General features: G+C 39.5%; 1 protein-coding gene across 2 annotated transcripts in view; it reads right to left on the bottom strand.

The window, feature by feature from the left end:
• RNF169 (ring finger protein 169) overlaps positions 1-9,005 on the bottom strand; it is a 93,258-nt gene extending 84,253 nt beyond the window's left edge. For both annotated transcript variants that reach the window (XM_074304069.1, XM_074304070.1), the window contains exon 1: positions 8,579-9,005. In XM_074304069.1, coding sequence (XP_074160170.1) covers positions 8,579-9,005 — 427 coding nt within the window. The remainder of the gene's footprint in view (positions 1-8,578) is intronic.
• Positions 9,006-17,065: the final 8,060 nt, after the last annotated feature.

Below are 17,065 nucleotides of genomic sequence, written 5' to 3'. Positions count from 1 at the left end.
AGAGAGCTTCTAGTGCTCTTGTCCCTCCTGGTCCTGAAAGCTTCTTACTTATATGCCCCACACTGAGTATATGCCAATTATTATATCATTAGGAAACCATTATTTGTTGTAGGATTAAATAAATGCTAAACTAGATTTAACTATTGTCTCCGCAATTCCACTTAGTACCTTGTTTCAAGTTCTGGCCTGTAACAGAAAGCAATTTGGAATTATATAAATAAAATGTCTAAATAGCCCACACCAGGTGACCTAGAAATTCCATTGCTAAGCATATGTACCAAGGAGGTCAGTGGCAAAAAAAAAATTAAAAAAAAAAAAAAAAAGCTTCATATACACCAAAAAATATTTATAGCAGCATTTTTTGTGGTACCAAAGAACTGGAAACAATGCAAATGTCCATCATGGGAAATGGTTAAACAAACTGTGATAAATAAATGTGATGCACTATTACTATGCTATAAGAAACAAGCATGATGAGCATAGATAAGCAAGCAGAGCAAGGAAAACAAATATAATGATTATAACAATGTAAATGGAAGGACAATACTAAAACAACAGAAACTAAGTGTTACAAAATTATAAAAAACAAATTTAGTCTTAAAGAAGATTACATAGATTGGGGTCCCACATTGTGGAACATTACATATAATGTCAGTTTTTTGCTGATCAATTATGCTTAATTTTTTTCTCTTCCTTTTTTTATTTTTAAAAACATTCCTAAAAATGTATACAGTAACAAATAAGATTATGTGAAGATCAACTATAATGGACTTATGTGATTCCAGGCAATTCCAATGGAGATCTGGTATGGAAAATGCATCCTCATCCAGAGAGCATGATAGAGGCTGAATGTGGATCAAAGCATAGAATTTTCACCTTTTTGTTTGTTTTTCTCTTTCTCATGGTTTTTTCTCCTTTTGATTTGATTTTTTTTTTTGGTACAATAATGACAAATATGAAAATATATTTAAAAGAATTGCACATAATTAACCTATATCAGATTGTTTACTATCTTGGGGAGAAGGGAGGTAAGGATGGGAGGGAAAAAATTTGAAACATAAAATTTTACAAAAATAAATGTTGAAAATTATCTATACCTGTATTTGGAAAAATAAAATATTAAAAAAAAATTCTTAGTTATAAAGGATGGTTCTCAGAGATGCGGAGACATAACTCAGAGATGAGTTATATAGAAACAAAAATATCAAAATCTATTAAAATAACAGAATTGAATATATCAATGAATATATACACACTAATAATTATATAACACTTTAAAGTTTGCAAAGCCCTTTACAAATATTATTACAACAATCTTAGGATGTTAAGGACCATGCCTAAGTGAAGGGGCAGGCCAATTCTCCACAGCTGTCAATCACCACATCTGAAGGAGTTGCAAAGCAGCCTTTACTGACAGTGTTGCTTGTGGATGGGAATTTAATAAACTGGAGGCATAGAGAAGAGGAAGAAGGTCAGGCAATGCAACTGCCTCTCAGTGGAGAGTTCAGAGAAAAGCAACTGCCTCTCAGTCTCCTTGTATCATCATCATCCACTCACATGAAGAGATCCATTCTACAAGTCTGAGTTAGACCTCTAGCAGCCATTGACAAATTGGATCCCATATTACAAGACTAGCAGGTAGGGGCTATTATTATACCCATTTTGCAGATACGAAACTGAGTCAAACAAAAATTATGTGCCTCGTCTAGTATCACATAATAAGTGAGGCTGGTTTTCCTGACTTCATGACCAGCATTCTATGCACTGAATCATTTAGAGCACATAGAGAGAGAAACACACACACACATTACATATCAGGTCAGTCCTAGCCATGCTCCACTTTACTCCCCAGCCTTCCCCTCTACCCTGTCACAATCTCCTTCCAGTTCCATAATCATAATCAAATCAATACTTTCATTGCTACTGTAAAGAATATCAAATCCTCCCTTAGGGCCCCACTTAGCATCACTGTAAATATCTGAATCAAAACATCCCTCTCCCTGGTCACTTCTCACCTATGTGTTGTATTCTCCCATTAGGATGTAACCTCATTGAGGATAATTTCATAACCCTCCAATTCAGTTGAGATCCCATATTTAGAGCCACAGTCTAAGAAACTGGGATGTAAACTACTCTATTTATTTTATAGAGGAAGGAAGGGACTTTCCCCAAATCACACAGTAACTAAATGCAGATTTAAAGTATATTTTGAGTTAAAAGCCTGGCTCAAAGTCTAGTTGTAGCCCTGGAAAGTGTCTCTGAATCTTACAAGATACCATCCTGTGATTCTTTACTAGGTCTTCATGTAAACTGTCCAAAAAGGATTGCTTCCCATAATACTCTGAAGGCCCTTCTCTCAGTTTGTGTCTGTCTCTGTGTTGTGTGCCTCTCTCCCTCTCTCTTTCTTTCCTCTGTGTATGGGTGTGGGTATGTTTGTCTAAGAAGTTTGAGGATCCATATACAGCTCTCTTGTCATTTGATATCTTTCACTGTATATTACCAGTCTATTTTGGGAGGGTTCATCTACCAAGCAGAAGCTAAATTAGTTTAGGATACTGGAAATTTCTGCTTTCAGTAACAGCTTGGACTAGATTACCATGAGGTACTTTGCAATGATAACTCTATGACTGACAGAAAAATTCTGTTTAAAAATAGAAAGAATTAAAAAAAAAAAAAAAAAAAACCAACAACCTTCAGCTATAATAAATTAGTATAAAAACAATAAATCAGAATGCCATTGCATCACAGCACAGTACAATAATACAACTTTTTAATGACAAACCTAAGTTATAAAAAGACTGAATAGCATCCAATGTTTCTTTTTTAGAACACAGTGAAGCATTCCATGCATTTTAGCAAGATGTCCATCAAAAACTTTTGTTGAACATGTATCTCTGTGTCATTCCTTGCTTACCTGAAATTTGAAATGTTACTATATCTTTTAAGGAGTCATTAATGACTACCACAAGTATGAGAAATAAGATGGAAGAGGTATAGTACAACTCAAAAAAGACTGGCTCACACTGATATAAGCTTTAGTAATCTACCAAAAAATACATATATTGAGTGCCTCCACTGTTTCTCTTTAGATGTCAGATAAACAAGGTGCTACTGTAATAACAGCTCAAGTTTCTATATAAGACTTCAAGATTTACATAAGTACCTTCTTCATAATAATCCTTTGTGGTATATAATTTAAATATAATCATCCTATTTTAAAGGCAAGGAATCTGAAGCTCAGAAAGGGTAACAATCTATTTTTCATGCAATTATCAAAGTATTAAGTTTTATGCATCTATCAGAAGTCATTCTTATGTTAAAAAATCCCCTACCCTTCCTTAGTTTCCTACCATATCTTCCCGTCATTCCTCCCCCTAAAGCCTCTTTATTGAGATACAATATTTTGCCCATTGTCTATCTCCTAGAATGAGAAATGTAGACTAGAATCAAAGTGTCAAAAACAAACAAAAACCAAAAGATTGTGTTGTAATTTGTCCCGGGGCTATATTGATTCATGTACACAGTTTGCTCAAGCAAAATTAACTTGGCTTATCTGTAGATAAAAAGCTTCAACCCTCTCCTTGTGACTTCAGATTTCACCCCTCAGCCAAATATATTGTAATGATGTTAATAATATAAAAAGTCATCTTAGCTATTCAAAAGTCTTTTCATTCTGGCTATTCAACTGGAGAACATTTATATGAAATACAAAAACTGCTTTCAATATTTCTAGCAATTTTACTTTGGGTCTCAGAAAGGAAATTGCCATTTCTAGCTTAAGGTGCGATAGTAACCAAGTCACACTATTATTGGCAATCCAAGGAGCAAGTACCTCCTTTCCATTCTTACATCCTACTTCTGCTCTACATATACACTTTTAAGCTCCAGTTAAACTAGACTTCTCTTTGCCTACCCCAATATTTCCTAAAGCTGGAATATTTTCCAATCTCTTCTGTACTTACTGAATATCTATTCATCCTTTAAATCAAAGCTTCTTAAAACTGTGGGTCATGATCCCATATAAGGTCATGTGACAGAGTGTGGGGGTCACAAAATTATGATTTATTATCAGAAAATATATGATTTGCACACCTATTTCATATATCTGTATACCCAGAGTTACATAAAAAATTCTCAGGCAAAAAGGAATCTCAAGTAGAAAAAGATTTGAGAGGAGAGAGATTTGAGGGAGGGAGACCAATTAGCAGGTTACTGCAATAGAAATGAAGAGAGGTGAAGGTGGTGATGTGAGTAGAGGAGATAAAGTAGATTGCTAAAAATAATATTTGGTTAATTCATGGAAATATGCCATATGAGAAAGTCAAGTATAATATACCAACATTGCAAACCAGAAGTATACTGATCCTCTCAACCGAAATAAAGAGTTTGCATGAGTGGTGGGTTTGTATTGTGGTCCTCAGACTTTTTAAATAGGGGGCCAGTTCACTGTCCCTCAGACTGTGGGAGGGCTGGACTATAGTGAAAACAAAAACTCACACTCTGTCTCAGCCCCTCAGCCCATTCGCCATAACCAGGTGGGCGCATAACCAGGTGGGCGCATAAATGTCCTAAGCGGGCCACATGTGGCTCACGGGCCATAGTTTGAGAACCCCTGGTTTAAAACGTGTTGCATTTGAGGTGCTTATTACACATAAAGCTTGAAATGTCCAATAGACAAAGACCACAATTCAGTCTCCATCTAGAGAGATGTGGATTGTATATGACCTGTGAGTCATCTGCACAGAGATGATAATTAAACCCATGAGAAGTGATGAAGTCACTAATAGAGAGGAAATAGAAAAAGAAAAGAATGCCCACTATACACTTTAGGGAATATTCACACTCGGGAAACTGTCTAACAAACAAAAGTAAAAAGCAAACACACAGGAGAAAAATCACAGAAAGAGCAGTATCAGGTCAACTGTCAAATGCCACAGTAAGCTCAAGAAAGAGAGACTGAGAAAAAAAGCTATCACCATCACTGCTTGGGTCTTAAAGATCTAAGAGAAAATACCTCCTCTTTCTTCTTTTGCACACGGGATGGCCACAGATATGGAATAATGCACATAACGTCAGATTTCTATAATATACTGTTTAGTCTTTCTGAACCTTTTTCTCCTTTTTCATGTGCTAAAAGGAATGGTGTACTGGGAAGATAGGGAGAAGGAGAGATGTACAAAACAAAACAGCAATAATTTCTTAAAAGAGATTATTGGTAGCTTTGAAAGGAGCAATGTCAGTTGAAAGAGAAGTCAAAGACAGAGAGGAGGTTGAAAACCTGGAAAACTTGAAAAATAGTGATATTCCTGATAGAAATATCACAACTGAGAAGAGGGTAGGTTTGAAAGGTAAGGTAGACCTGTTCATCAAGGTCTACTCACCCTTTCCAACTATCAGCCATCTATATATTATCTCTAATGGTTACAATTTCATACTGAGAATTCTGAAGGAAATGCAAGCTTAAAAGACAGCAGAAATAAAAACCCTCATTCTCTTTATCCTCTATGACCTTTAAGTAGCCAGTAGAACTAACTTCAAAAACTGAACACAGTCCCATTAACCACTTTCTAGAGATGTGATCCTAATTAAGGGAAGTATATTAAATGGCATGTGCAGTGGTACCATAACAATGTCAAGTCAAGTTAGGCTTTTAGGTAAAATTTCCCAAAGCACTAGAAAGAAAAAAAGGTAAGTGCAGCCAACAATGACCTCATTAAGAAAAGCAACTAAAGCCCAAAAGGGTGACAAGGGATTCACACTATTTAGATGAAAGCAAAACACTGCATTCTGGGACCTGTAGTTTACAAGGCTTGGATTTTTTTTCGTAACAGTATTCTCCTCCCCTTTATGAAAATTACACCTGCCAAGGCTCCCAGCATGCTGATAGCAGCAGCAGCATTCTGATACCCTAGTAGGCCATTCCATTAGTCAAAACAGGGAGACGGCTTTTTATCTACAGACAAGCCAAGTTAATTTTGCTTGGGCAAATTGTGCATGAATCAACATAGCCCCAGGACAAGTTACAACACAATCTTTTGGCTTTTGTTTGTTCTTGACACTTTGTTCCAGTCTACATTTCTCATTCCAGAAGACAGACAAAGGGGCAAAAGGTTGATCTTAATGAAGTGACTTTAAAGGGAAGAAATGAGGGGAAGATATCACCAAGAACTGACCAAAGCTGTGTAACAACAAAAATGTCCTAGGCCCTCTACCTTTAAAGGACTGAAGGAATTCAACAGCTTTCAATAATAAAGTTCAGAGTCCCATCTCCGGCTTTCAAGAGCTTGCTTGATGTTCCCAACAATTCTCTGAATCCACCCCTGGCCTGAAATGGATTTCACCACTACCACCAAATACAACCTCCCTTCTAGCCACCATGAACCCACCTTCTCCCAAATCCGATTTCTCCCTCAGGCATATGAACTTCCTAGACTCATGCCAGATGAGCCCCTCATTCCAAATTCACTTCATCCCCTCCTTCCCAATGTAACCTAGTCCTCAGTCATCTGGGTTCTCATCTCTTCTTTCGCTCTCAAGTTCAATCTGCCTCTAACCCATCTTGCATCCACATCCAGGCTTGTCCACCTGGAGCATCACAATCTTCCCACACACCCCCAACTTGCCCCTGAGCCCAACTGCCCCATCTCAACCCCCAACCCCACCATCTCACATACACATGCACACTTCTAACCAGTTCCCTAAACTTCCGACGCCGGGTTCTCAACTCACATTCAACCCACCCATTTCATTCATTCCCAGTCCAAATCCTTGCCCAGGGCCACTCTTCCTCTCACAACGCCAGCAAGTTCAACCCATCCCCTGATCCATGAGTGTCCAATATCCCTGCAAATCCAAGCTGACCCATCTCAGGTCCAGGAGCTTCTCTTCTCCCAAACCCGACCTGCTCCCCAGTGCACAAGGCCCCTCTCCCACAATATTGGTCTGTACTAGAGGTTAAGAAAGGGGATAGAAGGGGGAAAAGAGGAAGAAGAGAAAGAAAGAAGGGGGGAAAGGGAGGAAAGAGAACAGAGGGGAAGAAAAGGAGGAAGAACAAACAGAGGAGAAGAGGAAGCAGAACGGAAGAAAGTAGGTAGAAAGAAAGCAGAAGGAGAAAAAAAGGAAGGCGAAGGAAAAAGGAAGAGAGGAAGAAGAGAAAAAGAAGGGAAGAAAAAAGGAAAGGAAGATAAGGGAGGGGGAAGAAGAAAAATAATTAGGGATAAAAAGGAAGAAAGAGAGGAGGAAAGGAAGTAGAAAAGAGGAGGAAAAGAGAAGGAAGGAAAGGGAGGGGGAAAGGAGGAGGAAAAGGAGGGGGAAAGGACGGGGAAAGGAGGAAGGAAAGAAGAGGGAAAGGAGGGGGAAAGGAGGAGGAAAAGGAGGGGGAAAGGAGGGGGAAAGAAGGAAGGAAAGAAGAGGGAAAGGAGGGGGAAAGGAGGAAGGAAAGAAGAGGGAAAGGAGGGGGAAAGGAGGAAGGAAAGAAGAAGAAAGGGAGGAGGAAAGGAGGAAGGAAAGAAGAGGAAAGGGAGGGGAAAGAAAGAAGAAGAGGAAAAGGAGGGAGAAAGGAGGAAGGAAAGAAGAGGAAAGGGAGGAGGAAAGGAGGAATGAAAGAAGAGGAAAGGGAGGGGGAAAGAAGGAAGGAAAGAAGAGGGAAAGGAGGAAGGAAAGAAGAAGAAAGGGAGGGGGAAAGAAGGAAGAAGAGGAAAAGGAGGGGGAAAGGAAGAAGGAAAGAAGAGGAAAGGGAGGAGGAAAGGAGGAAGGAAAGAAGAGGAAAAGGAGGGGGAAAGGAAGAAGGAAAGAAGAGGAAAGGGAGGGGGAAAGAGGGAAGAAGAGGAAAAGGAGGAGGAAAGGAGGGGGAAAGGAGGAAGGAAAGAAGAGGGAAAGGAGGGGGAAAGGAGGAAGGAAAGAAGAGGGAAAGGAGGGGGAAAGGAGGAAGGAAAGAAGAAGAAAGGGAGGGGGAAAGAAGGAAGAAGAGGAAAAGGAGGGGGAAAGGAAGAAGAGGAAAAGAAGGGGGAAAGGAAGAAGGAAAGAAGAGGAAAGGGAGGAGGAAAGGAGGAAGGAAAGAAGAGGAAAAGGAGGGGGAAAGAAGGAAGAAGAGGAAAGGGAGGAGGAAAGGAGGAAGGAAAGAAGAGGAAAAGGAGGGGGAAAGAAGGAAGAAGAGGAAAGGGAGGAGGAAAGGAGGAAGGAAAGAAGAGGAAAAGGAGGGGGAAAGAAGGAAGAAGAGGAAAGGGAGGAGGAAAGGAGGAAGGAAAGAAGAGGAAAAGGAGGGGGAAAGAAGGAAGAAGAGGAAAGGGAGGAGGAAAGGAGGAAGGAAAGAAGAGGAAAAGGAGGGGGAAAGGAGGAAGGAAAGAAGAGGAAAGGGACGGGGAAAGAAGGAAGGAAAGGAGGAGGAAGAGGAGGGGGAAAGGAGGAAGGAAAGGAGGAAGAGGAAGGGAGAAATAATTAATGGGAAGGAAGGAGAGGAGGAAGAAGAGGAGGAAAGGAGAAGGAAGAAGAGAAATGGAGTAACAGGACATGGGGAGGAGGAAGCAGGGAGGAGGAGGAGGAAAAAGAGATTAGTGCTAGGAGGAGGAAGAGCCTGCACCTTCCCCGACGGCCGCGGCCCGCTGCTCTTCGGCTTCCGTAGCCCCGGCTCCGGGGCCGGCCCCGGCGGGGTCCCCGTCCAGGCGGCGGTGACGGCGGCGGCCACGGTGGAGCCGCTCCCACAGCTCAGCTTCGGCCAGGCCGCTGGGGCGGGGGCGGGGGCGGCGGCGGGTCCGGCCTGAGGGACGGCTGCTACGGCAGCCGCAGCGCGGGCAGCAGGAGGGTCCAGAGGGCGGCCCGGGCCCGGGTCCTGGCCCCGCCTCGGCGGCAAGGGGGGCGCAGGCCCGGCCCAGCGAGTGACCGCGCGGCAGTACCACTGCCTCAGTCAGGCACCCGGGACAGGCCGCCCCAGCCGCGGCCGTTCCCGCTGCTAGCTCCTCCCCGCCGCCCCTCCGGCCCCGCCGCCTCAGAGCAGCCGCCGACGCCATCTTGTTTCGCGTTTGAAGGGAGAGACCGTTGGGGGCGGGAGGCGGGTGCGATGAGGGGGCGTGGCCATATATTTACATATTCATTAGCGGCCCAAGCTCAGTGGCTGTTTTTTATCAGCGAGAAGAGAGGCGATAAGTGGGCGGGGCCACATCACGAGAGGTGTATGAAATCTGAATATTTATAAGAGGGCGTGGCTCACAATCTTTGAGACTCACTTTTGGATCCACCGAGACGGGAAGTGGAAACAAAGTGGGCGGGGCCTTAAGAAAAAAGGCGGTGCTATGTCTACATATACTCCTTGCGAATGCTATAGGAGGGAAAGAAGAAAAAAATAGGGGAGCGAGGCCACGCCGATTTGCGTGGTACTTAACTGTATATTCATAAAAAAGGCGGGGCCCAAGTGTACTGTGGCCACACCTTCTGAAGGGAAAAGATTCGAGCGGGGGCGAGCGATGGGTAGCTATCTCTGCATATTCATGAGTTGGCCCCACTCTTGGGAACCTTATGGGGACGGTGGGGCAAGAAGTGATCTTATAAATATTCATAAATACCCCCTTGGCTCCGCCCTTGACGCACTCCTCAGTCCCGCATAGTCCTGGCGCATAGGCAATTCCTGGCCAAGTCTGGACCAATGTAGGCGAAGCGCAGCTAGTGAGGAGAGGAAACATGGTGTTAGTGTAGTTACCTCAAGCTTCTTCAGATTGGAAGCTCCCTGGCAGGAATTCGAGTGTCAGCCTCCTGTTTGCTTGCTTGGGGAATTTCAGCAGTACCTTTTCCTCTTCTCAGTTTTTTTCAAGTGAAAAATGGAAATAACAATCCCTTCCAAGGCAATTTTAAGGAAGGTGTATTAGAGGCATCTGATTTATTACTAATTGAGACAATTTTCTGGAAGCTTTAGGCTAAAACAATACTATTGTCCTCTGAAATAAGTAGACAAATGAGCCACATGCGAGCTTTAGCAACTTGAATTATCTAGATAATTACCTCAGGTCTCCTTTGAGGATGTTTCCTTGGGGAAATTGCCAGGAAAGATCTATCTAGTCAACCTTGAGGTATTTTTGTCCTCACTGCCTAGTTATTGATCTGTTTTCAATTCAAATCCACAAATATTCATAAATTCCTAGGCGATTTGGCAAGAAAATTGCATCTCAAAAAAATGTACTTAGTTGTGAGGATCACAATATGTGTGTACATGTGTATAATGCTAGTCATTAAAACGATTTCATTTTTGAATGATGAAGTTACCATTAAAGCAAGCTGAACAATTAGGAGCTACACTGCTTTGAATAGAAAGAGAGCTCTATCTGAAGTCCAGAGAAGGGAAATAATTCCTTCAGTGCTTCATCAGCTATAAGCCCCTTGGCATGAGGAAGGCAAAGGAGTAGAGTAGAAAGTATGTCCGGGAGGCCCAGATCCAAAATGGCCCCTAACACTTACCAGCCATGTGACTGTGAGGATGTCACAGAGACTTAGTGTCCTCATTTGGAAAATGGAAAAAATACCTGAAGTACCTGCTTTATAGAGTTATTGGGAGAATCAAATAAGATCATTTACATAAAACCCTTAAAACATTCCTTAAATGTCAGTTATGATGATAATGAAAATGGTGACTGTCTTCAAATATCTAATCTAAAAGGGATTATTAGACTTGTTTTCCTTAGCCTTGACAGAACCTAGAACAGCAGATAGATGTTTCAGGGAGGGAGATTCAGGCATCATATCTGGAATGATTTCTTAAAAAAGAGTGGAACTGGTTTTCTCAATTGTCACCGAATTCCTTACCTTTCCATCTCTTTGAATGGCAGGCATAATGGAAAACTGACATTCTTAGTCTTTTCTTATGTGTGGAATAGGAATAATAATGCTTAGTGGAGAGAAGTGCTAACTACTCTTTTTGAAAAAGAGAAAAACCACTACCCCAACAACAGGAGAAAGAATACTGCCTGACCCCCTTTCTAAAACATATAGAGAATTGACTCAAACTTATAAGAATACAAGCCAGTCTCCAACTGATAAGTGGTCAAAGAAATTAAACTATTTCTAGTCATCTGAAAAAGTGCTCTGAATCACTATTGATCAGAGAAGTGCAAATTAAGACAACTGTGAGGTACATCTCAGATTGGTTAAAATGATAGGAAAAGATAATGATGAATGTTGAAGGGGATGTGGGAAAACTGGGACACTGATGCATTGTTGGTGGAGTTGTGAAAGAATCCAAGCATTCTGAAGAGCAATTTGGAACTCTGCCCAAAGGATTATCAAATTGTGTGCACACTTTGATCCAGAAGTGTTACTACTGGGGTATATTTAAAGGTATCCCAAAGAGATCATAAAGGAGAGAAAGGGACCCATATGTGCAAAAATGTTTTTGGTAGCCCTCTTTGTAGCGGTGAGAAGCTGGAAACTGAATGGATGCCCATCAGTTGGAGAATGGTTGAATAAGTTATGGTATTTGATAGCAAAATAACTGTTTGGACATGTATATATATATATTGTATTTAACTTATACTTTAACATATTTAACATGTGTTGGTCAACCTGCCATCTGGGGGCTGGGGTGAGAGGAAGGAGGGGAAAAGTTGGAACAAAAGGTTTTGCAATTGTCAATGCTGAAAAATTACCCATGCATATATCTTGTAAATAAAAAGCTATAATAAAAAGTATTAATTTTAAAAATTAACTTATGGTACATGGATGTTATGTAATATTATTGTTCTGTAAGAAATGGCCAGCAGAATGATTTCAGAGAGGCCTGGAGAAATTTGCATGAACTGATGCTAAATGAAGTGAGTAGGACCAAGAGAACATTGTACATGGCAACAAGAAGATAATACAATGATCAATTCTGGTGGAGTGGCTCTCTTCAATTATGAGGTGATTCAGGCCAGTTCCAATGGTTTTGTGATGAATCCATCTGCACCCAGAGAGAAGACAGTGTGAAGTGAGTGTGGATCACAACATTGCATTTTCACTTTTTGTTGTTGTATGCTTGCATTTTGTTTTCTTTCTCACTTTTTTCTTTTTGAGCTGATTTTTCTTGTGCAGCATGATAACTGTAGAATTATGGATAGAAGAATTGTATATGGTTAACATAAATACTTGCCATCTATGGGAGAGAGTGAGAGGGAAGGAAGGGAGAAAAAAAAATTGGAACAAGAGGTTTTGCAAGGGTGGATGCATATGTTTTGAAAATAAAAAGCTTTATTAAAATTTTATTTAAAAATTTAAAAAAAGAATATGCCTGGATGAATTCAATTTGTATAGAATCTCAGAATCTGGAGAGTTGCAAAGGGCCCCAGTGGCTATCTAGCGAAGCTTTTCCTAAACCCCAAATCCCCTTGTACATCCACATTGGTCTCTTTAGAAAACGCTTATTTCCTTCTCATTGGAATTCTTTAGCTTTCCTCCAGAATTTCACTTATACACTCAAATGTCCCTTGATACCTTCTCTACCTTCTCAGCTGAGGACCTTCCTCACATACCACATGAAAAAAAAAGCTGGAGACCATTTACCAAAAGCTCTTCTTCTCCTTCTTCTCTCATCTCACATCCTCTATCATCATCTACTATGTCCAACATCATTCCAGTCTCTGATGTCTTTGCCAAGACCAGCCCCTCTACATATGCCCTTGTTCTGATTCCCTTTTTTTCCTTAGGGTTGTCCCTCTGTTTATGTCTACTCTCTACTCTTTAATCTCTTCCAAATTGACTTCTTCTCTACTTTCTTCAAACATGATTATGTCTTCCTCACTTTTAATACCACCATCCTGGTCGAGACTCTCTTGCATGAACTACTTCAATAACATTCTAACTGGTCTCCCTGTTTTTCCACCATTGTACTTGATCATCTACATAGCTGCTGAGTAACACAGAGCATAGATCTGACTATTTCAACCCCCTTTCCTACCCCCAATAAACTGAAGTAGTTCTTCATTACCAAGATGATCAAATATAAACTCCTTTTGGACATATTTAAAGGTATTTGCAACTCGGTCCCTTCACACTTTCCAATCTTCTTTCCTCTTTACTTACCTGTATGTACTCCATGCACAGTGATGTGGGTTTTCTTGCACTTTCTCATATAACCAGTGTAAAATCAGAATGGAGTATTATCTCCCATGACTGGAATAAATTCCTTCCTTTATTTCTGTCTTTTAGGTTATTTGGCTTACTTTCTCATTTCCCCCTAAAATTATATTTCATCCATTTTCTATTATGTGTACCCATTTATTAATGAATTGTTTTTCCCACTAGAATGTAATCTCCTTGAAGAGAGGAATTTTTTTTAACCATTCTCTGTACAACTAGGTTCCAGTTAGTATGGGGGAAAAAAACAAATTCCTCTGAAGTGGTGGTACATTAATTGAATTCAAATGCATTTTTCCATTGGGCTAAAACCAATTACTATATTTTACACAAATATAACTTTGAATAGTGCAAATTTGAAAACTTGGACCACTTCTGAGGATTCATTATTCACACTAATTGGGCTGTAGCTGTGTTTCAACTGCTTCAGATGGTGCTTGATACATAAAGGTGCTTTAAATAAACATTTGTAGCTTGCTTGCTTGCTTGAATACTTGCCATTTCTCATTGACTGACTTCTTTAGAATTTTAGGATATAGATCTTTTTTATTCAATAGCTTTTTCTTTTTCAAAATATATGCAAAGTGTGAATTTGGGCTTATATCCCAAAGAAATACTAAAGAGGGGAAAGGGACCTGCACGTGCCAAAATGTTTGTGGCAGCTCTTTTCGTAGTGGCTAGAAACTGGAAGATGAATGGATGTCCATGAATTGGAGAATGGTTGGGTAAATTATGGTATATGAAGGTTATGGAATATTATTGTTCTGTAAGAAATGACCAGCAGGAGGAATACAGAGAGGTTTGGAGAGACTTACATGAACTGATGCTGAGTGAAATGAACAGAACCAGGAGATCATTATACACTTCAACAACAATGCTGTATGAAGATGTATTCTGATGGAAGTGGATATCTTCAACATAAAGAAGATCCAACTCACTTCCAGTTGATCAATGGTGGACAGAAATAACTACACCCAGAGAAGGAACACTGGGAATTGAATGTAAATTGTTAGCACTACTGTCTATCTACCCAGGTTACTTATACTTTAGGAATCCAATTCTTAACGTGCAACAAGAAAATTGGATTTATATTGTGTCTAGGTTATACTGTAACACATGTAATATGTATGGGATTACCTGTCATCTAGGGGAGGGAGTAGAAGGAGGGAGGGGTAAATTTGGAAAAAATGAATACAAGGGATAATGTTATAAAAAAATTATTACTCATGCATATGTACCATCAAAAATTTTATAATAATAAAATTAATAAAAAATATACATATGCAAAGATAGTTTTCAATATTTACCCTTGAAAAACCTTTTGTTCCAAATTTTCTTCCCTCCTTCCCACCTCCCTCTTCCCCTAGACAGCAAGTAATCCAATATAAGTTAAACATGTGTGCAATTATTCCAAACCTATTTCTACACTTATCATGATATACAAGAATAATCAGATCAAAAGGAGAAAAATGAAAAACAACAACAAGCACAAAGATGAAAATACTATGTTGTGGTCCCATTCAGTCTCCATAGTCTTTTGACTGGATGAAGATGGCTTTCTCCATCAGAAGTCTGTTGCTGGAATTTAGGCTATAAATTCTTGCTGTCATGCCTCTAAATCCCTTGGCATAAGATCTCTCCAAAGCTGGAATGCTTATCAGACTTGCCTAGCTTTCTTCTTCTGAGTCAGAAATTATGACATGGAGCTGTTATTTCTCCCTAAGATTTCCATCATTTCTAATCCAAACACCAGTTTCTTCTTCTACATGAGAATCAGATCCAAAATAGACTTTCCCTTTTAAAGGATACATTTTAAAATTGTCATTATTAGGACAAATAAAAAATATATCTTCTGTTTTTAGAGAAAGGAAGTATAGAATAATGGATAGAGAAAACTGATTTTGAAGCCAGGAAGACCTGGGTTAGGATTCCAATTCTGACACAAATTCCCTTTGACTATGGGTAAATTACTCAATCTCTCAGGCTCCAGGCAATTCTCTAAGCCAATCAATTCCAAAGAAGGTGCCAACCTAAAATGTTAAAGGGAGTTTCCTCATCTGGGAGTTTCCTATACTAATGAAATCACAAGGTGCCAACCTAAAATGTTAAAGGTCCAGTTGATCAATGATGAACAGAGGTAGCTACACCCAGAGAAGAAACACTGGGAAGTGAATGTAAATTGTTAGCACTAATATCTGTCTGCCCAGGTTACATGTACCTTCGGAATCTAATGCTTATTGTGCAACAAGAAAATGGTATTTACACACATGTATTGTATCTAGGTTATATTGTAACACATGTAAAATGTATGGGATTACCTGCCATGGGGGGAGGGAGTAGAGGGAGGGGGGGATAATTTGGAAAAATGAATACAAGGGATAATATTATAAAAATATATATATAATAAAAAAATTAAAAAAAAAAAGAAGAAAGGCTAAAACAGGGGCTGTGCCTTCAAGAAGCTCACATTCTAATGAGGAAGACAAAATAAAAGACCAGTAGTTACAAGATAAATACAATGCCAATGGAGGTAATGAAGGTGGAATTTGAACTGAATCCTGAAGTAAGCAGGAGATGAGGAAAAAAAGTGGTCCAGGCAAGGGGAATAACCCTACAAAAGCACAGAGTGGAGAGCTTGTGTCTCCAGTTTAAGGGGGAACAAGAAAGTCAGCATGATTGATAGAAGAGAATGTGACAATAGAACAAGTAGAGCCAGTAAGTCAATAAACATGTATTAAGCACCTACTATATGTCAGCCTAAATCCTGAGGATACAAAGAAAGGTAAAATACAGACCTTGTCCTCAAGGAGCTCAAAATCTAATAAGGGAGACAACATGCGAATTATTATGTACAAACAAGCAACATCCAGCATAAATTGGAAAAAACAGAGGAAAGGCACTAGAATTAAGAATTGGCAAAGAAGAACTAGAGAACATAATGAAATGCAAAATGGATAACTTTGATTATATTAAATTAAAAAGGATTTGTATAAACAAAACCAATGCAGCAAAGATTAGAAGGGAAGCAGAAAACTGGGGGGAAAATGTTTACATCTAAGGTTTCTGATAAAGGCCTCATTTCTAAAATACATAGAGAATAGATTGAAATTATAAAAATGCAAGTCATTCCAAGGAGTTGGAAACTGAGTGGGTACCCATCCGTTGAGGAATGGCTGAATAAGTTATGATATATGAATATAATGGAATATTATTGTTCTATAAGAAACTATCAGCAGTATGATTTTGAAAGACCTTGAGAGACTTACATGAATACTTCACACTAAGTGAAGTGAGTAGAACCAAGAGAATATTGTCTAGCAACAACAAGATTATGTGATGGTCAATTCTGATGGGCTTGGCTCTTTTCAACAATGGGGTGATTCAGGCCAATTTCAGTGGACTTGTGATGGAGAGAACCATTTGCATCCAGGGGGAGGACTATGGGGACTAAATGTGGATCACAACATGGTGTTTTCTCTTTTCTTGTTATTTTTTTTCTCATTTTTTTTCCTTTTTGATCTGGTTTTTCTTGTTCAGAGTGGTGAATATGGAAATACATTTGGAAGAGTTGCTTGCTGTCTAGGAGAAAGGAAGGAGAAAAATTTGGAACACAGGGTTGTGCAAGGCTGAAGACTATCTTTGCATATATTTTGAAAATAAAAGGTTATTATTAAAAATTATAAAACTATCAAACAAAAACAAATCTCACCTCAGGAAAAAAATAATGCATATTAAACTAAAAAAAAAAAAAAAGAATACAAGCTATTCCCCAATTGGTAAGTGGTCAAAAGATATGAACAAAGAATTTTCAGACAAATTAAAGCCTTTTCTAGTCATGTGAAAAACTGCTCTAAGTCACTATTGATTAGACAAATGCAAATTAAGATAACTCTGAGGCACCATTACATACCTCTTAGTTTGACTAAGATGACAGGAAAAGATATTGATGAATGTTTGAGGGGATGTGGGAAAA

The sequence above is a fragment of the Sminthopsis crassicaudata genome, chromosome 3 (assembly GCF_048593235.1).
Source record: "Sminthopsis crassicaudata isolate SCR6 chromosome 3, ASM4859323v1, whole genome shotgun sequence".
NCBI lineage: Eukaryota > Metazoa > Chordata > Mammalia > Dasyuromorphia > Dasyuridae > Sminthopsis > Sminthopsis crassicaudata.
Note: the sequence above shows the minus strand (reverse complement) of the source record. Positions and strands in the feature narration are given on the sequence as shown.